This window comes from Excalfactoria chinensis, chromosome 1 (genome assembly GCF_039878825.1).
Source record: "Excalfactoria chinensis isolate bCotChi1 chromosome 1, bCotChi1.hap2, whole genome shotgun sequence".
In the NCBI taxonomy this organism is placed as follows: domain Eukaryota; kingdom Metazoa; phylum Chordata; class Aves; order Galliformes; family Phasianidae; genus Excalfactoria; species Excalfactoria chinensis.
Window position 1 is genome coordinate 155,203,339 of NC_092825.1, and position 25,683 is coordinate 155,229,021.

At 37.5% G+C, this 25,683-nt stretch overlaps 1 protein-coding gene across 2 annotated transcripts in view; it reads left to right on the top strand.

Annotated features, from left to right (window-relative positions):
- Positions 1-25,683, top strand: part of NAA16 (N-alpha-acetyltransferase 16, NatA auxiliary subunit) — a 54,348-nt gene that overhangs the window by 14,228 nt on the left and 14,437 nt on the right. For both annotated transcript variants that reach the window (XM_072358123.1, XM_072358115.1), the window contains exons 4-9: positions 3,500-3,657; positions 4,517-4,651; positions 10,846-10,999; positions 12,052-12,171; positions 14,353-14,448; positions 17,804-17,910. In XM_072358123.1, coding sequence (XP_072214224.1) covers positions 3,500-3,657; positions 4,517-4,651; positions 10,846-10,999; positions 12,052-12,171; positions 14,353-14,448; positions 17,804-17,910 — 770 coding nt within the window. The remainder of the gene's footprint in view (positions 1-3,499; positions 3,658-4,516; positions 4,652-10,845; positions 11,000-12,051; positions 12,172-14,352; positions 14,449-17,803; positions 17,911-25,683) is intronic.

The window sequence follows — 25,683 nt, forward strand, 5'->3', positions numbered from 1 at the left end:
GTTTACTCGGGGATCCTGAGTTTCCAATCATCTCTTTTTTAACATAAGATAAAATTGTCCTTAGGTATCATACTTGAATGAAATGCTGTCTGGTTATCACAGTTCAGTTGCTGTTTACTCCTGTATTAAACTCCCAGGAAGCAGGAGGTTATGGGCAAAACATAACCGAACAAACACCTCTAAGCACAGAGAAGTCATCAGTTTCTAGAGAGAAACCTATAGAGCAAGCAAATACGACTTGTAGCTTCCTGATCTTAAGGGTTGAACACCTATGAAATACCAAAGCAGCTTTCTTCTGTGGAGGAATTCTCACGGGTTAAATAGGTGAGCAAAATAATCTGGGTGAGTTAGGGAAGTTTTTTTGTTCTTCTAGTAAAAATTCCAGCGTGGGATTTATCAGCAACCTCAATACTTACCTGCGAGGCTGTCTTTAAACTATCTAGAACCCTCGTTTTCAAGTGCTGGGAGGGCTCACTGCAAGAATTCGGTTTTATTTCAGGGGTTGGAGCCAAAGAGATGCCTCCTGGAAAAGTACTTGTACAAAAACCAAACAACTTCCACAATGAGTTCTTGTGAGTTTCTCGCTGTTTTACTGACTTCTAGAACTTCTCTTAACATAAAATGACAAGATTTCGTGTGTGCGTGTTCTGGCTTCAAGTAGTGTAGACCCATCTGAACCCTCTTAGGTATGCATTCCCTTTTGTTCCACTTTTATTCTTAAGGCTGTAACCATAGAATTATCACTCACAAAGCGTACCACCTCTTGCACTCAGCTGTATTGTGGTATTGCAGAGAGTCCCTTCATGTCTTGAGCGATCTGTCTGCAGAATTACATTTCTACTGAGCAGAAGCTTACCGATAACTAATTAGCTTCCAGCAGACATGGAAAGTTTGGCACAGTATTTCAGTTGTCATCTTACAATATTCTTAAGAAATAACAAATGTCTTTTAGTACCATATTTTAAGAGCAGATGCCGATCACAACGTTGCTGCCTAAATACCCGTTTCCTCTGATGTTGAGTCTTCAGTGCGTAGGAAGAGTTAAGAGAAGGGAATACGTATTCTGTCTCATGAGAAACTCAGATTGAGGCTTAGCTTTCTAATAATAAAGATTTGTTCTGCATAATTTGTAGGGGCTCATGACCAGTCCTGATGTTCTGGTGGAAGCTCGATAACAAATTGATGCTCAGTACCACCTAAGCAGAGCTTGGGAAGTTCTCTAAACTAATATTTACATTGCCTTTGGAATGAAGCATTGACAGCTTAATGCCTGTCAGTTTGATTAGACAGGGAAGCTGGGACTAGTCACTAAAGTCATGTCCTTCTGGTAGCTGATTTCAAGGAGGAGCAACCTATCGATGTTTTAGTTTCTTGCAGTAATGTTTGAAAGCGCTTTTGATGTGTTTTGTTCTTTGTACTTTTCAAAAGGCACATGGCAGATGATGATTAAAGTATGACCGGTCACCTTGGAGTTCTGATTTGTTTATGGAATGATAGGAGAAAGTTTTAATTCCTCTGCAGTTTCACAGTTTCCCACTTTGAGGTTTGGAGGAAAATAAAACTGTGAACTGTTCAGAAATGTGGAACTTTTCCTGCCATGCTACGGGTGAGCTCTGACCCATTTTGAATATAATTTGAATCATGGTTTGGTCAGAGCTTACTTTTATATTTAGCGTTTCAGGAAGCAACGTGTTACAGTTTCAGTGCACTGTAGAAACACATTCAAGAGTGGTCCTACTGGTCTGCTATGGTATGTTAGTAGTGTTGTGTTTTATTGGCTTGTGTCGGCTGTTGTAGTTTCTTATGCTTTCTGCCACTGTGCAGACCTATTTCCAAAGGTATTTTTGCCTTTCTTTACTCGTTTGGTAAGGAATGTGGTTAATGAAGATTTAAAGCAGAATACAGCTTGGGTCTGGGAATAATAGTGATACCCAATAAATTACTTGAAGCCTTATCTTTGTTAAACTGCACTTTCCTTTGCACTGAATGGTCTTGCTCTGGGCTAGAATCTCAATTATCTATAGTTTGCTCTTGAGGCTGGTATGTGTTGGTGCTACATTTAACTCTGATCGGTGTCCTCAATGCTTGTCTCTAATAGACAAGGTAGAATTGATAGACAGCTGCAGCATTAGGCCAGCTGCTCTAACTGTATCTAAAACTTCTGTGTTCCCTTTAGTCCTATGGCAGCAACAGCAGCTCTGCTAGCAGTCTCAAAGATGAATATTAAGTTTGTCAGTGGCTGGTGTTCCAGTAGAGACAGAAAGCAGGGTCTCTTGCTTGTGTGTTACCTGCTTCCTTCAGACTGTTTATTACTACAACACTTTGCTTTTGGTTGGAGACTTGTCCTTTGAGATTCATAGTTAAAAACTGGCTTTTGGCCTTGATGTCTAGAACTTAAGGCCTTCAGCCTTTCTAAGCAAGGAGGAACTTACCTTTCTACTTATTTGTCCAAGCTAATCCTTTTACTTTTCTTGCAATGCTTTCTCAACTTAATAGTTGCAAAACACTTGCATCTTTAGAGGGAATGGTTGCTTCATTTTCACCTCAGTATAATGAGGAATCTTAAATGTTTTTTTTCCTCTGTGAGCTATTTTTATGTCTTTTTAACTGAAAATGGGTTAAGGATGCCTATAGATCTTCCCAACTGGATTTAGCTGGTTCAGAAGAGCCTCATGAGAAAACTTATGAGCCACTTTTGATTTGAGTACGTTCAGAGTTACGACTGCAGGAGATGCTGCCCCAGTGAGCTCCTAGTAACCTGAAGTAGCAAATAGTATATCAAGCAATATCTTTAATAATATAACTCTAGGAAACTGTTGTATAACACACATATAATGTGTTGCCATGGTGCCACTTGGTTTCATGTTTTGAAATCTTTCCAGTTTTTCAATTGCTGTTTTTCTTTTCTTTTTTCCTAAGAAAAAATTTAAACGGATGCTTTGGGAGAGAAGTCTGTTGAAATGTGAAATGCTGGAAGTCTGAGAATCTGATAAATGCTAAGGTGCCCACAAATGTTCAGATTTCCTCTTATTAATCAATAATTAATCAATCAAGTGTAGCTCTGTATTTAGCCCTTACCATAAAATATGGACACTGAGGTTGCAGGTTGGCAGGTGTGGAAGAGTAGAGCTTGCACACCAGTTGTATTTGTCGAATGGGATAATTCTTGGGGTGAAAAATCCTATTTTTGGTTACAGTAGTATGCTTTTAAACAATACATCTCTAGGATGCCTTTAAGACTTTGAATTGTTTAGTTTGTATAGCAAAGTTCGGTGGGGAGGAATGTTATGAATGTGATTTAATGGAAGATTTTATGATGCGTGTTACATATTTAGGAGCATTTAATGCTTACATTCTGACAGTAAAGTCTGATTGCAGTAATCTTAATTTATGAGGGTACTGATCTTCATGGAAGCTGCAGAGTTATTTGTTCTGTGACACAAATGCACTGTAGTTACTTGGTGTAAATTTTGGAAGTGTCTTCCTTAACATGCATTAGGTTGGCACGTCTATGGTCTTTTGCAGCGTTCTGATAAGAAATATGATGAAGCCATCAAGTGCTACCGGAATGCACTCAAGTTAGATAAGGATAATCTGCAGATCCTGAGAGATCTCTCTCTGTTGCAGATTCAAATGAGGGATTTGGAAGGATACAGGGTAAGTATTCTGTTTAAACTCCTATTTGTTGCTGTTTGTGTTCTCTGGTTATGTTCCATTAAAAATTCTTGTATTGGTAATAATTCTGTTGTTACTTGCTTTTGGTATTTCAAAGTAGGAGGTGTTTTAAGTTCTTACACAGTAGAGCTCTGTTCTGCTATTGAGATCACACCCCCCAGAAGTACAGTTACTCTTTAAAGCTTGACTCATCACCATTTAACATTCAAGCTATCCACTATTTTTTACGAAAATAAAAAGTATAAGACTTAAAGCTTAACATGTATTTATTGTGTTCTTGGAAGGTACTACAAGCAGTGTTTTGGTTACAGGTTCTGAGGGTGTTTTTTATGAGAAATACATTCTTACTCCACTGAGTTGGTAAAAATGGTGCAAGAAAAATAAAATACCTCTGATAAGTTTGGAGACTTTTGTTTCTTTAATTGTTATCGCTTGTAGTTTTTCATTGGGGTTTGTTGGATCAGGGATCCCTGCCCTACAAAAAGGGCTCTTGCAAAAAACAACATCACAGAATCACACAGAAATAATTCCAAGTTACCCTGAAAGTCTGGATAAATTTGTGCTAGTCATGTTATTTCAAAGGGCAGTAGCTTTTCCAGAGGCAGCAAGCTCCTGTTTCTTAATGAACACACCTGAGATTGCAGTGTTCTGTCTTTGGATGTAAGAAGGCCTAAGTGATGCTTCTTAAAATGACACTTTATGTGCCAAAATAGTTGGTTTTTTTGTTGTTGTTGTACCATGACTGCTATGTTTAAAATGCAAATTTATATGATAGATGATGGTAATAATGTAGTAATTTAACCTTTTTTTTATTTTTAATGTCTTTCTTTTTTTATTCAAGGAGACAAGATACCAGTTACTTCAGCTGCGCCCCACACAACGTGCTTCCTGGATTGGATATGCAATTGCATACCACTTACTTAAAGATTACGATATGGCCTTAAAACTACTTGAAGAGTTTAGAAAAACCCAGCAGGTAAGACTTGCTATTCTGTTCAGCGAACACTTTAGGGATAATAGACAGAATCTGAAGTACTGAGGATTGGAACTAGATGATCTTTAAGGTCTCTTCTAACCCAAACCGTTCTATGAATCAGCCCTTCATAATCAGGGAGACCTAGTTATGAACCGTTTAAGAATTAGGAAGGCACTTCTATTATTTTTGGAGCTTTTTGCTTTTAACATTTAGATACCTCCAAGAGCTTGCAGCTGATGCAAATTATACAGGATCACTTGTTCCCTGGCAGTAAGTTTTCAGGGTTGAGAAAATAAGTGTAGACTGTTATGAAATAACTTTGTAACTTAATGTCTGTGAGACTTGTAGCCAAAGAAAACCACTGATGATCTTGTCTCATTGCAGTGGGTAAATCTTCAGAAAACACCATTTAATATTGAATGTGTTCATGCACATTCTCTCTCTTCTACCATAACCTGGTTATCAACGCACCTCTACAAAGGTCATGAAAACAAACTTCTGTTGTTTTGTATACATCTGTGTATTATTCACTTAAAATCAGCCCTTGGTGTCAGGGCTGCATGGATGCAGTTAGAAAGCCCTATGTTTGAGAAGATCATAGAATCCTTAGAGATAGAAGGGTCCTCTGGGGATCATCTAGTCCAAATCCCCTGCAGTGAACAGGGACATCTACAACTAGATCAGGTTGCCCAGGACCTTATCCAGCCTCGCTTTGAAAGTCTCCAGGAATGGGATGTCAACCACATCACTATGTAATCTGTTTCAGTGCCTCACCACCCTCACTGTAAAAGATTTTTGCCTTTTATCTAACCTAAATCTACCCTCTTTGAGCTTGAAGCTATTTCTCTTTGTTCTGTCACCACAGACCCTGCTAAAGAGTTTGTCCCCTTCTTTCCTGTATCTCCCCTTCTGGTGCAGCCTGGAAGATCTGATGTTACTGAAACTTGTTTGAATAAATCAAGTGGTGCAATGCTAAAATTCCCAAGTATAACTTTTTTTATTTTAAAGGGGAGACAATTTATTTGTGTAATTAGTGACTTGGAATTATAAACTCTGAATTAATAGAGCAGTGGATGAATGAGGACAGTAGATTAATCTGTAACATAGAAATTAAACCCTTGTTTTTAGAGGTCTGCATGCACAGGCACTAAAATATTACCTGATCTATAGAATGTGATTGTTGTTTTAACAAAGGTGTCACATCCTATCTGACATAAATGCATTTGAGATCCTATCGTGCTGCCAGAAGTAGACTAACTTAGGAAACGAAAATCAGCAGTTGCTAGGAGAGAGACCAGTGTTTGTGTGTTGACCATGTATCATGGTCAAGTAGATGGCTTTGTATGCCAGGGATATGTAGTTTGGTATTACTAAAGAGCTGTCATTCCAGTGTTGAATAAAAGCTGAAAGTAATCTATTTAAATAAAAATTAGGTCATTTTGGAGGTGTTTGACAGCCAAGAAGTTATGGCTCACTAATGAATCAGCAGAGCCCTATCTGAGCTCAATGTTGAAATGAATGTTGTAATTAAAAGTAATATGTAATAGATGTAAAAGCTGCCAATGACAAATAGTAAGAAATCGAGGCTTTCTTTAGATCACAGAGCACTTGAAATTTGTTTGGACTCCCTGGAGAGAGTGGAAGTGATGACACTAATGCTGTCGCCTTTTCTGAAAGCTTGTGTGTAAATATGTTTGTCTGAGGACAGTCGTGATGATATACCCTTCAGTCTAGTAACCAAGCCAGATCTGAATACCATCTGCCATAGATAACTATATTAAATCAGTAGGTTCTGTGGGAATCATCAGATTCATTTAAAAAAATAAAAGGTAAAATTAAACCTGAGATGTGTTGCTCTGCTGCCATTTTTCTGTAAGACTGGAAATATTTGGGGAATGTCAGTAAATAAGACAAGGCTTCAGACTTGAATAATACAAGCAACATGAACTGCTTTTTACTGTTGCTTAGCACAATACTTGCCAGACAAACAACAGAAAAGATATTTAAGCATTAGGAGACAGAAATATACCATAAGTGCTGGACAGTGTGAGTTTATAGAATATCAGTCATGTCAAGCGCTTTTTTGAGATTGGTAGATACAGTTATGTGATGTGTTCTGTTTTCTCCTCCAAAACATTAAGGAAAAGATGACCACATTAGTTTCCATGCGTCTTGCAAACTGAGAAAGCATTGTGCCTTGTGCTTTGCTGAAGGAGCTTTCTGAGAAGTGCAAGCCCACATACAGTACAGCTGCTGGAAGAGAGTATAGTTTCAGTTCTTTACACTGACTCAGGAGAGCCTTAGCAAAATCACAGCTCAATTTTGCTGCAGATTTGCTCTTCTGTAGTTCCCAAGTGTGCTGTTGGTGCGGTCTCTGGATGTTTAAGTTGGTTACTTAAAGTACAGCCAAAATCGAGCACTAAAACTAAGAAAATAATGGAGCAGACGTTTTACTGATTGTAGATGAGTAGTGAGTGTGTTAAGATGCAGTATTACAGAATAACAGAACTAATTCACTGCGAGCTGTTGCCAAAACCAACAGTCTGACGTCCAGTGCGCTCCCACTACTTCCCTGTGTGATGCTGCTTGGCTCATGTGGCTCAGGAAGTGAAAAGACAGAAATGTAATTGCTTTCTTGAAGGGCTCATTGGCTGAAGTGTGAGGTGAGAGGGGAAAAGGAAGGGAGATGATAGAGGGAAGTGGACTGCCTTTGTTGATCCAGGCTGTGGTTGGGTTGGCTTAGCTTATTGTCATATTGTCCCTCAGTGCGTGCTTTTGGGTGAAAAGCAGGGAAGACCCTCATTTCTGAGAAGAAATGGGGATTTGCTCTACTGGGGACTGATGGCTGGGAGGTCATGGCTTTCTGATGACGTTCTTCTTGAAAATATTAGGAAATGAAAAGCTATATGGGAAGATGAGAGCACTAGAGTGCTGCTTAGAGAAAGGCCTCTGCTCCATTGGAAACCAAACTCCATTGGTTTCCTGGTGATTCTGGTACAGTTCAGGTACTGATTTTTGGAGGATTTTGGGGCAGAATGATAACCAGGGAGGTTACTTAGAAAGGAGAAATGTGTGGACAAGCAGCGGCTGGAGGCTGAACAACAAATTCAAACAATAAATCACTTTTTATCACCAACAGTTTTATTCTAATGGTTAAGTTAACATTAAGAATGGTGACTTTTCTGTCTGTTAGTCTTTCAAGATCTAGATCAACACTGCTTGCCATCTGGAAGTTGTAAATTAGCCAGATGCACGATATTTCAGCCAAAAACAGGTTATGAGGTGAGGGCAGAAATCACTACAGGAAATACAAGAGCCTGTGCCGTACAAATTAAATGACTGATTTAAGAGTTACTTTGGAATCTGAACTTTGGGAACCGAGGTGTTAAACAGTTATGCAATTTGTTTCACTGTTGTATGTCCCATTTTTTTTCCTTTCCAGAGCAGAATTTATATTCTTAATTTATATGTTATTCCTAATTTCTGCATCAGACCCACAATTACAGATATGGACAGAAATCCTCTGGAGTTCTGGGGGTGTGCTCTTAGGTATGTTTTGGCTGCATCTTGTCACGTTCTTTCAGTGACATTTGTGGTAGGGAGGTGGTAGATGTAGAACTGATTTTTGTTGTTGCTGTTGAGGAGAGGTAGTACTTTCCTCCTGAAAGAGCAGGATTGAGCTCAAGAGAAAGTTAGGCATCTCATATACAACAAGGCTCGTAACTTTTCTGGGTGGAGGGAGGAGTAAAGATGTGTTGTGCAGCAATAGCAAGGGAGTGAGTATGAGGAGGAACTTTGTGTAGAATCAATTAAGACAGTCTGTTGTCCAGGTTAAGCACTGAGGTCTTGAGCTGTTTGCCTGCTGATGAATAGCATGTTTAAGCAGTCATTAACCTGGTAAGATTTCAAAATTTTCTCTAAAAAGAAACCTTTGTGAAAGTCTATCTGAAATTGCTCTGAGAGACAGAAAGCGCAGTAAATTTCCAGTAGATTTGTCCTATATTGAAGAAGGAAGGAGGTCACTGATTCTTTGGCATTTCACAGTTTCTTTTCTGTTTGTCCTACCAAGTCGGGACAGTAAAAGGAAGTTTAATTGATATGTGCTTCTCATCTTTGATGTCATAGAATGGTTTGGGTTGGAAGGAACCTTTAAGATTGCGTAGTTCCAACCCCCTGCTGTAGGCAGGGATCCCTCCCTCTAGGCCAGGTTGCTCACAGCCCCATCCAGCCTGGCCTCAAATGCTTCCAGGGAGGGGCATCCACAGCCTCTCTGGGCAACCTGTTCTAGTGTCTCACCACCCTCACAGTCAAGAAATTATTCCTAATATCTAGCCTAAATCTACCCTATATTTATTTTAAGGTTGTTGGGGTCATGTCTTTTTATTTTAAAGGCCATCAAAATGTGATTGATAATGTCCCAAATAGCTATGCTACCTGAGAAACTTAACCATAAGTGTATTGAATTGGAGAGGCAATATTTTTTGTAAAGGAAGTGAAGGAAAAAGAGCAGATGCTCTGCAGTGTCAATTCTGTGCTATTGCAGTTATGATGTCCAGAAAAGCCTGTGTGAATGCTTGTTGTGTGTGGCTGTTTTGGGAAATGGATAATGCTTTCCAGGTAGCACTGGTTTTGTTGGTGACTGCTGATGTTTAATGGGGTTAAAAATGAGTAGAAATGGAGATGCAGAGAGAAGAAATACAAGAAAAGAATAGGATTCTTGCTAGCTACTGACTCAAGTGGGTGCAAGGCCTAATCTTTGTTCCATTAGCCATCTTTTGCTGTATGTCAACAGTTGGTATAAATAAAATAATGCTGCTGCTTTCAGCCCAAACCTGATGTTTATTGTCAGATATGTACTTCTTTGCAGCATTGTATTTACTTATTCTGTCCTTCAGAATATTCCTTTCCAAAATGAAATCTTCCTTCATAAAAATGTACTACAAATCTTCCTCCGAACCGCTTCTTTGAGCAGTATGTAAGCAGCAATGTTAAATCTCAAAGTTGGACAGGATTTGCAAGAGCTGGAAGGAATAGAGTTGAGGACAACATGAGTGTTAATTTCAACCAGTTAAATGTCTTTTGTTTATTGTTGTTTAGTGAATTCCTTGTTTTTTCGATAAAGGTGGTAGAAAAGTTCTACTCAGGGAACAGTAACAGTAAGCCATCTGGTGACCAATGTGACTTACAAGTCTTGTTTGCTGAGGAATAAGCAGAGTATATTGTGTCATGGGAAAGAAAATCAGTAACAGTTTTTCAAGCTGAGCAGCTGTTTATCTATTTTTGTTACAGCAGGGGGAAAAAAACAACAAAATCTCCTATATGTAGACTGTGACTGCCCATTCTTCAGTTTCATAACAGTGAACTGCTGCAACGGTGTGCTGGGCCTTGTCCATTGCTCCTACGTTTGCTTTCCGTTGTAATTTGCTACTTCTGTGTATATTAGCAAAGAGCTAATGAAATTATTATGACTCTAGGAAGACTTATAACTGTCTGAGTATATTTAAGGGAGAAGGAAATACTTTAGAATGTGTCATCCTTTTTCAGTGGCTGGTGCCTTAGTGGAAAGTTGGTAGCACACTAGTTTTACTACACGTATGCAGATCTTGAAAGAATCACCTGTTGCTTGAGAACTCTGCATTGCTTGTGAACTGTGCTTTCAATGGAATTAATGTGCAGTATGAAGAGTGTTTGGCTAGAAAAAAAAAATAGTGCAGGTTTCTTACATGAAAAAATGCAAGTTTTTTCAAGCCATAGCCAATGTTTGAATGTTTCTTGTTCTTTGGAAAGAATTCATTCCAGAATTTGTGTTATATTGTAGTGCTGTATTGTGAAATCCCAACAACCTGCTGCAGAACTTGGGTCAAACTTAGTGTGGGGTACACAAGTCCTTCAGAAGGAATGAGTTACTGAGATCTTTCTCTGAGGGAAAGCAAGGATTCTGGTTTTATTGACCTGGCCACAGTGGTAGAGAAAGGTGATGTACAGCCATTTCTGAAATGTTCTTCAGCAGTGGATATCCTCAGTGAGTTTAATTTGTTTGTGAATATTGGGAGTTTCACATTTTGGAATACTTGGGAGAGTATATAGACTTGATACATTGCTTTGCTTGAATCTTGTATTCTGTCATATTGCATATAGTTGAGATACAGACAGATGGCATGTGGTAACTAGTCAATTGTTTTTTATTCCCCTAGATTCCTCCAAATAAAATAGATTATGAATACAGTGAACTAATTTTATATCAAAATCAAGTGATGAGAGAGGCAGATCTCTTTCAGGAGTCTCTGGAACATATAGAGACATATGAAAAGCAAATATGTGATAAACTAATAGTAGAAGAAATCAAAGGTAAGTTCTTCTCTTTGTTCTAAACTTTTGCTACCAGCTTTCAGATATGTTAATGTGTTAAAAGAATAAGTGTGAAATCTTTAAGTAATTTTGAACTAATATTGGGAAACTTAATACAGAATCTACAATCCTGTGCTCGGTAGTATGCCCTGTAGTGGATACAGGTAGATTAATTTGGGTTGACGGTGGAACAAAGGAGATCTCGAAGGTGGTGGTATTAGTGTTTGCGTAAGTAGCTTTCTTTAATCAAAGCTATTGTAATCCAGTTTTACTGTAATGAAGAATATTCTGTTTGTAGTACAAACACTGATTTTATTTATTTTTTAGAACTGAAATAATAAAATGTTTCCTTCGTGAGCTTTCCAATGCATTTATTCTGTATTCCTGGCCTTCATTGAATAATGAAGTTGACTTTTTAAATTAAAAGCAACCCACAGTTGTTCTCTGGGTTTCAAGTACTGGGTTCTGAATGTGCACAGTTATGTAGTGTAATAGCATGTATTCTTTGGCTGCTTGCCTATTCCCATGCCTTGCAGCCCCCTTCATCAGGCAGGAGAGAGAAGTGGAGAAAACTTATGGGTTAGATCAAGTTAAGGAAAGAGGAAGAAAAATAACAGAAGGGAAGTGCATAGGCAATTACACAACACTTCCAGAAGCAGGCTGATTCTCAGCTAGTCTTCAAGCAATGATCATCTGCCCAAACAAACTTTTTCCGTATTTTTTTATATTACTGAGTGTGATGTTATACTGTTCTGGAAGGAAGTTTCTTTGCCCACTTGCGACAATCCCAATAACTAGTTTAAGCATGTAGTTAAAGACATGCAAATCTTGTTTTCCACCAGTACTTAATGCTCCGAATTGTGTTGAGCTATGGGTATGATGACTTCATGTAGCACTTGTCATTTCCATAAATGCCTCTGTAAAACAAAACAAAAAACAACTTCTTTTTCAGTATCTACGTATGATAAATCCCATTTTTTTCACTTTGTTTCGTAAATTTCACTGCCAGGATGTGGCATGTAATTCATAGCTCTTTCCTGCTTTGTTTTTAGGAGAAATGCTGTTGAAGTTGGGAAGACTAAAAGAAGCTGGTGAAGTATACAAAGAATTAATTGAGCGCAATGCGGAAAACTGGTATTATTATGAAGGCCTGGAAAAGTCCCTGCAACCTAGTAAGTTAAAAAGTACTGGTACATTGAAAATACCTACAGTCCTGGACATACTTAAAACCTTCTGCTTGGTATATTGCAAATTGAGTTCAAAAAGCTTGACTCAGCAGAAAATCATTTACTATTTAATCTATGGTTGTTTTTCATTGAACGTTTAAAAAATGGATAAACACTTGTATGCATGAAATCAGCACCAGCAAGTCTTTTTTCTTCTTGGATCTAAAGCTGGCATTGGTTTAACATGCTTATTTGAAGGACCTTTCCTTGTCATGCATGAGCTTGGAAGCCGAATTGCAATTTGTTCCTATCAACCTGATTGTCACGGTGTTATTTATACTCCAGGAAGTAAAACCATCATTCTGAAACTTGTTTGGGTGGTACCACTTTCACATGTAGAGAAATACTTAGTAAACATCTAATCCAGATATCCTCCTAAAAGATGAGAAGCTTTCCTTAGAAGCTGACTGTTCTTTGGGAAAAAAGGTGATAAATGTGATGGAGCCTTTTGGTTTATGTTTTTTTTCTGCCCTCCCCCCCCTGCTCTCAGGGCTATTTCATGTTACTGCTGGTCTGTCTCGTCAAGAAAATACTTAAATTGGATTAAAAAAAAATAATAAAAAATCCCAAATATTGCAATCATGTCTACTATAATAATTGTTTTGCAATAGTAACTTTGCCAAGTGTCTACTTTTACGCTAGAATACATTCCTTGTATTTCACTGTTGACTAATAAATGGAAGTTTTATTGGAATAATTCTGATGACATCATAAATCATAAGCCCACAAGCATATTGTTTGTAGATATGAGATCTGCATTATATTTCTCAACCAGCTTCCAGGAAGTTTTATGGTTTGGGTTTTAATAATGTCTGGAAATACAGCTTGTGATTGGGAATTAAAGATGATTATATTTGTTGCATTTATATACAGACTACCATTGCCCTTTGAATGTTTTTCCTAGTGTATCTAGTGTACCTAGTGTAGAAGTGAAGATGGTGATTGAGTTATTAATAAACTCAAAATAAATCATCCAAAATTGACTTTTCTGCTTGAATATAGTATGTAGATATAATTGAATAGTTTTTAACAAGTAACCAATACAGTAGATTATTTGACATATTAAAATTTGTTATAGATTAAAACTTTACTAATTTATAAAACTAATAATGCTACTTTATTTTTTTAGGTGGTCTTAGGACTATTTCCTCCCCCATGGTAAGTTCTGGAGCTCCAACTTGTGACTTCAATTAGGCTTTTTATATGCTTTAGTTCCAATTCAAACATTACTTTAGTGTTACTATTAGAACTGCACATCTCTTAGAGCCGCTGGGTAACATATTTTTTTCCCCCCCTTCCCCAATATCAGAGCTCAGAGACAACATAAATTGTTTTTCTTAGAAAAGAAACTGGAAATATTCATTAAATATATGTTGTGCTATAGTCTTGATGTGAAAAAACATTCATTTTTATTGAAATTGCTTGATGAATTTGAAAACGTTTCAGCAAAACTGATTCTAGTTATATGAAAATGGCATTTCAAAAACCAGATTAATTTTAAGTTCTAACCACATTGGAGCTCCAAAGCATATTATGGGGGAAAGGGGAGGAGTGGGAAGAAAATCTAAAGAAAAATAAAGCTACTTTTAAATGTTAAGGTATTGACACTTCTTATGCCCAGTGTCTGTGCTGGCAGTGTTGTGCTTTAATTTTGCTGCCACCAAAGGACTTTATGATAAGGACGTGCTTATATAGTTTTTATTGTAGATAGACAAATAGCATACATAGTGTATTCCTGAATGCTTCAAATATGTCTGAAGGAAATGCATACTGAAAGACAGGTTTTGAAGCATCGTTGTTAAAATACTTTATGAATGGGTCTGCACAGTGCACAAGTGAAAGAAAACAAATGTTACTGTTTGATTGAACTTGAGTGGTAATTGGTTTTTTTGGTGGTTTTTTGTTTTTTGGTTTTTTTTTTTGCAGTTTACCCTTACAGTGATTATGCTGATATTTCTGTCATAGCGATTTCAGTGCACTGTTTCACAGTGGTTTTGATTAATTGGAAATAAAATGATTCAAAGTCCAAAACATATATTGAATCTTAACAAGTCTCAACGTTTTAAACCTTTGGAAGAATAGACTTTGATCTCTGTTACTTACATCTATTGTATTTACTGATAATAGGCACTTTAGAAGAGAGGCTTCAGATTTATGAAGAAGTTAGTAAAAGGCATCCCAGAGCAGTTTCACCTAGAAGATTACCTTTAAACTTTGTTTCAGGTAACAAGTTGCATATCTGTTCCATAATATTATTATTTTTTTGCTTTTTTTTTTCCTCTTAATTTTTGTTAGGCTGTTAGATGTGCATTTAATAGCTACTTTTGCATGTACACAAATTAGACAAATGCTTTTTTTGTTTTTGGAATAGACAAAAGTATTTGTTATGTTTTAGGATTTGATAGAAAAAGGTCGCGCACTCTTAATATGGTGGTACCAACTACGTAATGCTGTTTGCTTTGATAAAATTACAGTGCAGAATGGTGCCCGGGGTCTTGTGAATTATTATGTGTAGCTTTTCTACATCATTGATTTAAAGAGCATCAGTTAAAAGGCAGGGAGTTCTGCTGTACTTAGAGGCAGGGCTATGGATCTCTGTACACATACACAGACATGGGCTGACCTGCCTTCTAATTTATAACTACAGGAAGCAGTTCTAAAAGATGCATATTGTAATCAAGAAGCATGAATTTCACAACGATTTTAATACTGCTTTTGTACCAGAAAACACCAAATCTGTTTTGTGAATCTGTCAGCATTTTTGTTTAGAGCCATTTTAATCCATCAACTTGTTGCTGGTAATTTAAGAAGAACAGGAACAAAAAGCAGATGTGCAGCATTTCATAACGGGTTGTTATATTTTTAGTTTTAGAACTAAGTTCTTTTCAGAGATCACATCATTTTACAAGTCGTATTGAAATAAAGCTGACAAATACCCTCCACTCTGCAAGGAAAATACACTTTAAAGAAGAAAACCAAAAACACAGCAGCACAAAAAACAACTCTACTCTTATGAGAGAGAAGGAAGTAAAATAAGATTTGCTTTTGGTTTCATTCCTTTTCTGATCGTTGCATACACTGTACTTTTCAATAGTGCCAAACAGAACTAGTACGCTTGTCTGCTTGTCTGCACACACCCTTGTGTAAAAGCACGAGACTGTAACCACTTCATAAGAGGTATAGCCCTGAAATCAACACCTGTGTCTTAGTTAATCCCAGATATCTTACGTTTTTGAAGGTACAAAGGCAAAATGTCATGGCAGGTTTGCTAGATTTTATTAAAAAGCCACACAACAGAGTTTTCTCCTTTGTTATGCAATTGTTTACACCAATACACAACCAACAATCAGTACCTTTCAAAGTGATTTTCCATATTTCCATTAGTAGTGTGCCTTGTTTGTGTTGACTTCTTCGCTGTATGTTTTGTTCTGGGTTACTCTTTCATTGGACAGTGTAGCTTTACAGCTGGTGTTCATTCAAGTAGAAATGAGTTTTGTTATAGGCGTCAGTTGTTCCTGCTAATTTCAGAAGCAAAATAATTCACAATTAAATCATTTGAGAGAAATCTCTTGGTGAATTTGATTTGGTGGGTTTCATAATAAATAAGGATTTCCATGATCAGCTTCTCTGTTGATCCTTTAAGTCTGCTTTGGTCAGGTTGGATAAGACTGTTTTTGAGCCTGCAGAAAATCACCTGATGGGTTTGCATTTGTGTTCCAAATGCCTCATGTTTATAAACTGAGCAGATTAGAAATGTTGTTGGCAGAAATTAATAACGAAAATGTTAAAAGGTAGAGACCAACTTCAGTAGAAATATATTTGCAGATTTCAAGAGAGGAGAATATTTGGTTTAATGAAGCTTCTGTCCCAGTGTAGTCATTGACCAAATGCCTCCCAGACCTTACCTTGAATCCCATCATAACAACCTTGTAATTTGTGCAAATCAGATCCTTGATTCTGCTGGAAACCACCTTCTGGGAGCTTGGAGGTGATCGAGGATGGGAAGAGGGAGTCTGGCAGTTCAGTTTTAGATTTGTTTACATTGCTGTAGATTCACTGTTCCTGTGTATCAGTTAAAAGATTGACTGCTAAGCTGTATGTTGTAGACTAGGGTGCATCATTGTGGTTGTTTTTATGTTCCTTAGACTTTTTCAAAGCTGTTCTGTTTTCTATACAAAAAAAAAAAAAAAAAAAAAAAAAAAACCCACATACTTAACAGGCACTTGAACCTTGCTTTGCTAAGTTCTAAGCTACAGTTGTTCGATTAAGAACGTAAATTAGAATATTGTGGCAGAAGAAATTAAGAATGAAGTTTTTTGTTTGTTTGTTTGCTGATGAGGAGTTTCTGGTAGATTGAGAAAGCTTTTAATTAAACCACATGTCATAAAGCCTGGGCTTATAGTTATGCATCCCTCATCCACAGGTAGAATTTCCTATATTTAGCAGTTTGTTTTACTAAGGAAGGAACTTCTTTTATGAGTTTGTACTAGTAACATTGCCAATAACAAGTTGAGGACAGTTTAGAATTGGTAGAAGTACATTAGAAATGTTACATGCAGAGCAGTGGTACCTTCTTTTTCTCGATATTCACAGCAATGTGTTAATCAAATTTTGTTGATGCGTTCTTAATAAATTGAGGCTTATTTCAATCAACAGTCTTATGTGCTTAGCTTAGTATTATGTTTAAAGATTGAGAAGTCCACAACAGTAATCAGCGTTAACAGCCTCGTCTCTGTTCAAAGCGAAGTGAAACAAAAACAATAAATTGAAACCATTGGAAACAATCACTGTTCCTCATAGGGATACAAACGTGAAGAGCAGCTGTATTTTTTTAATTGGATACCTTCTCTTTGAAGTCTAGCTTTGTTTCACAAACAGCATTTCTCAGGAACATGAAACCGCAAGTACTATGCCTTTTTTAACCTCAAAATGTACTGAAACGTTCATTAGCTTTACTAAGTGCATTAGCTACAGTGCTTCTGAATAAGTCTCCTGTTTCTGATTCCAGAAACAATCATTAGATTTAAAGTCCAGTCCTACCTAAAAAAAGAAAGACTGGAAGAGAGGGAGGGGACTCACTTTTTTTTTTGTTCCATTTTTCTTTCTCAGTGCAGGATAATCTTTATCTGTGCTATTGCGAACTCACGTTTGTGTAATTTAATCATAAAAGCTTAGTGATGAAGCTTTTATAAGGTCTCTGAGGTAATTAATTCCAGTGCTTAGTTACTCTTACCACTATATTTTTTTCCAACATTTATTTGAATACCCTTGTTGTGTACTAGATAGACAGTAGTTAATCCCTTCCCTTTTTAATAGCTGTTAAAGATTTTGAAGACAGTTACCATGTCTTCCAGTCATCGGTCTCCTAAATGCTAGCAAGTTAAGCATTTTACTTTCTGGTCTTCTTTATTTTAATTAATTCCGAGCATATTTGCATCTTATTCTTCAATAAAAGATGAAAACTCTTAAATGCAGTTTTTCAGTTACTCTATCATCCAGAATTGTGTACCAAATACTACTTAAGTTTATATAACACTTGCAATCACTGACATATAACCAAATACACTTTTGTTTCTAGGTGAAAAATTTAGAGAACTAATGGATAAGTTCCTGAGGGTTAACTTCAGTAAAGGCTGCCCACCCTTGTTTACCACTTTGAAATCTTTATATTACAATCCAGAAAAGGTAAAATTTAGTACTTACTTCGTTTTAATGAAGTCTTCTGTATTGAATTTCTAAACGATTATCTAAATGTTAATTTTTAGATTTCACTATTACTTAACAAACAACAACTGTTGAACGTTCTTCTCCCTAATGTGCTGTTTTGTCATGTTCGAGTCATCATTTGGTGATGCTTAAACCGTGACAAGATTGTTACTTTACTTCTGTGGAGAGTTGATTTCAAAGTACTTGAAGCCTGGTTGCAGGGTGCACTGATCTTTATTCATTTTTATTTTCTGGAGGTCAAAGATAAGCAGTAAAGATGCGTACTCTGAGTGCAAGTGTGTCAGGATTCACTCAGCTTATGGTTTATGATGTCACCAGAAGTAATGATTTCAAAATGTCATACAGATGGCTAATATTCTCTGTCTATTTCTTAGTTGCTTCAATATGTTACTGTTACTGTTTACCACAAAGGTTTATTTCCCATTTCATTCTCTGGATGATCTTAGTGTTCAATTTTTACAAGTTTAAATTCTCCAGGATCTGGAAAAATTGCATCACACCGGAACTATTATTTCAGACTGAGTTATTTGTTCCAAGCTTTCAAAAGATGCAGTAAATGCTTCAAATTACGGTTAATAAAATGTGCAGCAAATAAAAGAGAATTTATTCACACATTCCGTTTTTGCTACAGGCAATAAGAACACTTGGTGTTCCAGTTATGAACAACTTTTATAGCTGGAAGAAAAAGTACAATACATGATGAAGCTTATCAACCAGCTGTGGATGTTCTTGACTTTGAGAGTTTCCTATCGTTTTCCAAATGCTTCTGTTTTGAAAATATTCATAGAATTAACAGCTTGTGTTGGAAGGGACTCCAAGGGTCATCAAGTTCCAGCCCTCCTGCCTCATGCATGGCCACCAACCTCCAGATCTGTCACTAGACCGGGCTACCCAGGACCCCATCCAACCTGGCCTTGAACTTTGCCTGACATCCAAGCTAAACCTTCCCTCCTTGAGCTTAAAACCGTTCCCCCTTGTCCTATAACTATCTACCTGAAGTGGTGTTTTCCCTTCCTGTTTATGATCCCCTTTTAAATATTGGAAGGTGATTTCAGAGAGTAGTAGGTAATAGTAATATAAGTGTGGCTGGGTGAAACAAAGCTAACTCCAATTACAACTTCCTCAGTTTCTTGAGATTGTATCTTGTGTTGTTTTACTATAGTATGGGATTTTGTTCTATTTTGGAGCAACAGTGACAGAATATGTTGGGGATTTACCTTCAAGTTCTTTGCTTTGGTGGAAATTGGAGACATAATCCAATTTCAGTCTAACTAAAAACAGCGTCGATGTTTTTGCATGAAGTTTCTGGCTTCTCATTGAATATCTGTTGACAGCCTGTGGAGATGAATGAAATGCTTTTTAATGCATTTGAGACGATGATTGCATACTTTAGAAGCACTTGCATCGATGGTGTGGCAACATGAAATGTAGATTTTTCTTTTTTGGTTTTTGCTACTCAGTTGTCTTTTCAGGAAGACTGTTAAGTATGTAATCCTTATATCTTATGTATAACTTGAGCAGAATAATGAATGCCTTGTTCAAATCTTTAATTGATTTTTCTTTTTGTTTGAACTGTTGTTTCAAATCCTTTTACCTAATGCATCACTGGAGCTATGTCTGAGCAAAGGATGTTAAAGGCAGAGAGTGTTTCTTGCTACTCCAACATTTCTAGGAAAACTAAAATTATGCATAGAATTATCTTTGCATAATTTATAGTACAGGATATATTGTATTTCTTTACATTCCTGCACTCAGTTAATCTTTTCCAAGATACTTGATCAAAATAGTGTAGTTCTCCTATGCTTGTCCTTCAATAAAGATGACTGAAGTGTGGTTATTCACCCTGGAAAGCAGCTTTGCATAGAAAGACATAGGGGTTCAGATAGACAGCAAACTGAACATAAGGCAACGGCACGCCCTTGGGATAAAGAAGGCCAACAGCACCTTGGGCTGACTGAGGAGAAGCACCACTATGTTGAGGGAGGCCATCCTGCTCAGTCCCCTGGTGAGGTGCATCTGGAATCATGAGTGTAGTTCTGAGCTCATGGATGAAGATGGATGTGCCTTGAATGCACGTAGACAGGAGCACTGAGGTAACTGGTTGGCAAGCTGTGATTTTGGAATCTTTGCGGTTTTATATCTGCCAGCAAAACTCAGTCAGTTCCTAACATTTATTGCTTCTCCTTTCTCAGACCATTCACAAAGAGTTAAATAAGCACTTTCCACAGAACCTGCATTTTTAGAAATGGGTTCACTTTGAATACAGGTGAATAGCTGCAGATTTGCATTAGTGTTGGGTTAAATGTGAGTACATGCATGGTTTGCCACATGTCAAGTGAAGCATCTGTAACTGCTGCTGCAGGGTAGGCACTTTCCAAAAGAGTAGGTTGCTTATTCAAGTGTGTGATCTGGTTAGGCTGAGGGTGCTATCGATAGAAAGGAGCCTCATCATTGTTTCATTACAGTCTTCCATTCATCGTTCTGGATTTTGAAGCCCTCAAAATGGCATATGTAGCATCCATCTTTATTTTTGTCGTTTTCCATGGCGCACATTCTAACAGACAATGAAATTATCGTGCATTTGATGTTTTGTCAGTGATTATCTTCCTGTTCCTTTAGGTAAAGAGCTGTATAAAGATTTACTGCGCTTCTTAGAAATCAGTCAGACAGTTTGTTGATGGAATTGTTCACTGATGCTGAATTTGTTCTCAGTGTACTGAAGGAAAAGTGGAGGAAAAGCCAGTAAAATTCTAGTGAAGTCATTAGAATCATATTATGGACTATGGTTTAGGTTAGAGGAGACCTTAAAGACTAACTCCAACCCCCTGCCATGGGTAGGATCACCACCCACCAGATTAGGCTGCTCAGGGCCCCATCCAACCTGGCACTGAACACTTCCACATCTTCTCTGGGCAACCTGATCCAGTGCCTCGCCACCCTCTGAGTAAAAGATTTCTTCATCATATCTATCTGGAATCTCATCTCTTTTAGTTTAAAGCCATCCGCCCTTGTTCTATCACTATGAGACAGTGTAAAAAGTATGGTCCCCTCCTACTTGTAAGTGCCTTTCAAGTGCTGGAGGACAGCACTGAGGTCTCCTCGTAGCTATCTTTTCTCCAATCTAAAGAGGCCTAAGTCCCTCAACCTTTCTTCATAGGAGAGGTACTCCAGCTCTTTGATCATCTTTGTGGCCCTGAGTCATAATTATCTGGGTTGTTTCCTGGGTCAAATAGCTCATGCTGACCATGAGTTGCCTGCAGATGAAGACAATTTGATTGGGCAAACCTGCTGATGTTTGTAATGTATACAGCAGGAATGACTGATACAATATTGCAGTGGGGTCATTGTATAGCATGTTAATTGTGTGTTAATACACAATAGCTGTTGGGAAGCTCAGTGGAGCAGTTCTCTGCAATGCTTGTCAAATACAATATCCTAAGCTTTCAGTGGTTAAGTTAGATGCTGTGTTATGGTGATTTGTGGACTGGGGTCTTTAATGCCCTTGTACTTCAGCCTCTAACCTATTCATACTCACTCTACTAAGTAAATTTTGCCTTCTGTAATCTACAGTGGCTATAATGAAGAGGTAGCACCATCTTACATAAAGAAACCTGTGGTTTATTTTTTCCTCCTCTAACCAAGGTAATCTGTTTTCCACTAGAACTTTGAAATGTATAACCAAAACATGGCTTTAAACATGTAAATAAGATGGGATTTTAGTGGACGGCTGATATTCTTGAAGTAGTATTGAGTTTCATTTTCAGGATTTGTGAAGCCTTTTGCAATAACCCCTTATAGTATAGATGTGCGAGTAAGAAATTTCAAAGAACCACGATGCATTTACAAGGAGAACGTTTCAGTATGATACAGCGTGTATGCTAGGTATTTTGATATGGATGGCTTATTCTTTTTGCTGGTACGGCAGACTTACTGTTAAATCGCTGTTTTAGGCTGTTTTATACTGCAGGCAGTTTTGCAGTTTTTACTCTTTGCCCGGTTTTTGGTTTCTGAAGTTTTAAAAGAAGCATTTAAGCTAAGTGGTCAATTCTCAAGTTTTCTATAACACTAGGCTTCTACTTTTAGAAGCCCGCTATATACTATGGAGTCTTACTCAGCTTTTAGTGTTTAAATAACAAATATACTTGTCTATTTAAACTATATATGCTGATAATATATGGGTGCCTGAGTAAACCGAGGTGAAGCTGCAGTCTCTTGATGGCATAGTCAAGAAGCAAAAATTTGTGTTTAGGAGTTCTGTTTTTCATGCAAAGCTTCTGTTCATGGCTGTTGTAGCTGTGGCCCTGGACAGAATTGTTCTGCTGGAAGCTAATAACCGTGTGTGCAAACACATGAGATGTAGCTACTTTCACACTCTGTGAACTGTCTGTATTACTAATAACTATGAACAGCCTTATTCCTTACAGTTCCTCACAAGAGATTTTGAAATACTAACACCCCCCCCCCCCCCCCCTTCCCCACAACAATCATTCTCTTTGTCCTCAAGCAATACTCAGAAACGGTCTTTGGTTCTCCATACACATTGACTTCTATATCCATGAGATAAAAATCCCAAGAGCGAAGATCTTCAATTAGTCAACATTAAGGTTTGCGTGGATTGTGTTGCAGGTGCACTGATTACATTGAAACTCAAAATTAGAGCTTATGTACCCTTTTTCTGGGTAACTTAAAAACACGGAGACTGTGAGGAAATACTGGATGAGAGAATGTCTGTCTGGAAGAAACATCAGTAACAACAGTCTCTAAATAAATAAGTAAAAGGTATAAGACTGTCTACACAGGAAGGTAGGCAGTATCGAGTGAAGATTTTTCTTTAACTTCTACAAGAAAGACAACAATTTCCCTCCTTGATATAGAAAGCTAAAGGAGTTTAGAGCAAGTTGCAACTCTTTTTGTAGTCAGATGGCCTCTGAACTACTGGTGGTTTGTGTAAGAAAGTGAGAAATGTTAGTTCTGCTCTGAATCTCTCTACATTTTAAGATGAAGCAAATCTTAAGATGAAGGTGAAGTCAACCAAGAAATGCTTTCATGTTTCTGCTCGCTGCCAGTTTAACTATAGAGAAAAGTAAGATGGCAGAGTTAAAATACTAGGAGTAGAAATCTGGTATGTGGACTTGCTCAGAATGTGAATATCTGGTATGTTCATAGCAGAAGATAGTATTTCTGCAGTTTCAGTGTATGTAAAAGGAGGAAAAAAATTTAAAGTAAGTGGAGGAAGAATGAAATAAACTGTTTCAGGTAGTGCCAGAATAGGATGCTCCCACTCTAGTGAGCATGAGTATTGTTAAACCTGCTGATGTTTGATAGTCTTCTTTGAAGCAACCATGAGGTTTCTGAGGCAAGTTAAACTGCTTATTATGCTGATAATAGTAGCTTGATGTGAAGCTGAATTTGAACCAATTTAATTAACCTAGTCATGCTTGGTTTTGTTAACAAAAAGAAGTTTTAATCAAAAAGACTCAGTTGTTACAGGATTTTCCCAGCAACGTGGAATTTGAGTTCATTTCTGAGTCTGAGTCCTGTGTTTTTCCATCCCAAATGGTACCTTAACAGCAGCACTGTTACTCAGATGCCATAACAGTTTAAGAAAGGGATTCAAGGACTGTTGATTTAAAACAAATCCTTACATTTATTTTTAATTCTTATTTTCTTAGATTTGAGGCACTTGAAATTCATGGCTCACCCTTGTATTCACAGTCACCTTCAAGTTTTTGTTTAATGTGAGACTGACCTTATACCAGTTACTGTTCCTCAGCTCCAAAGGAGCTTGTCAATCATATCATGTGTAACAAGGTGTGGAACAGAAACTTTTCAAGAGAGTCAAAGGAAGTTGGTTGCAAGAAGTGTAGTCAGTGTGTAGCTGCTTTGGATGTAATTGGAGGTGCTCATTTATCTGCATACCCTATACCCTTCCTTTTTACACTGGTAAAAATAGAGAGTCATTATCTTACTACTTTTATAGAAAGCATTAAAGCAGTCAAACAGTGTGACTCTTCTGTGAACATATAAATGCTATCGTCTTGGATATTCCTTTAAATGAATTTAAGCTAGCAAGCCACAGGAAATGGAATTTCTTATTCAAGTAGCTGCCTACTTTCTGTATGGATACACCAGAAGAACCTGAACTCAGACCTTTTGTACAGTGCCAGTGTGCCAGCTGGCATTTGTTTGCCATGCTCTATTCTTTGCTGCCTTGATGAAAAGCACATCTCGGTTCATGGCAACCACTTCTTGCCTATAGGTGAAGATGCTGCTTTTCAGCTTCATAGCTTTGGCTGTTTTTCACATACATGTGTAAATAATCACCACCATCTCAAAGATGGGCTGATAAAGGAGACAACTGAAGAAGGAGGTGGTTTAGCTCAGCTTTTATTTGTACACCACAGCAGCCACAAGGCCTGTTCAAAAAGCAAGCATCCAAAGCCAGCAGCTTCATTCTGTTTTTGCCTAAATTTCCTAGGTACTAATTTTTGAAATATTTCTCAGGGTACACTGATAATGTTTCTGCGTGTTGTAAACACATTATCTCATTGTAAAAAGACCTGTTTTCATGTAGTACTCTTTCTATTGTTTCTCCATTTCCCACAAGAATTTAGAGTATTGCTTCAGGGTACACGCTGGAAACTTTCCGTCTTGTGGAAGATTAAAGTATGTATGAAAGTATTCCCATTGTAAATTTGGCTGCAGATATTAATCTGTTAATGCCAACATGACTTTCCTTTGGCCCAAGGAAAATGCCTTGCCGGTGCTACTGCTGTAAAGCTAGCTTGCCATTCGGTCTTTTAGATATCCTAGCTTTTGTATGTTGTGAGGCCTGTTTTGAAGTTTTACACTACAGTGGTTTCAACCTTTGAGTACTGTGTAGCTAAGCAACTTGCCAATGGTTTTTAGATACTTTGAAAGACACAACAGTTTTTCTCATAGACATCAGAATTCTTAGCGAGTCTAGCAGATACCTCTTCTGCAGTGTTGGGAAAGTAGCATCAAACCCAGTTATGCTCTGAAATAGTTTACTCCAAACCTGGGCACTTGTTGTTTTCCAAGTGCTACCACTTGCAGTGCTGGTAATGGGAAATACCTTGAAAATTCAACTTCACTTGGAGGTGAAAACAGTTTACTTGGTTCAGGTTTGGGGCACACTTCTGATATTGAGATGGAGTTTCCATGTTTATTGGAGTTGAGTTTTTCATATAAGTATTCCTATGATTTAAGGGAAGTGTTCTTTTTAGATGACAAGGTCCTGTTCAGGAGCTGTTTCTATTACTGGCAAAAGGAAAGCAACAAAGGTTGCTTGGGTTTATTTATTTTAGGAAATAGAAACAGCTGTGAAGACCTCTGTACTTAAGAGGGAAGGTTGGTCAATTCCAAGTTCACAGGGCACATTACAAGAATACAGATAACATAGTCTTTGGATACGATGCGCAGGCTTCTTTCTTTTATGCATCTTTTCACATTAAAAGCAAATGCAATATATGGAAATATGGCTTTTGTAAGTTGGGTATGCAGTCCTCCCACTGCAGATCTGCAGAATGAGAACCTCTCTGGTGATGAAAATCACTCATGTTGACATCTTAAGTCATAAGTTGTTGTTGCAGTTTGACATGAGCAAAATTGTGAAGTTCTATCTTGGGAAACATCCTAGTTCATTTCAAGCAAAGAAGACTGTCTTCATCCCACGATGATGAACAAGTCCACAACTGTTTTTTCTAACCA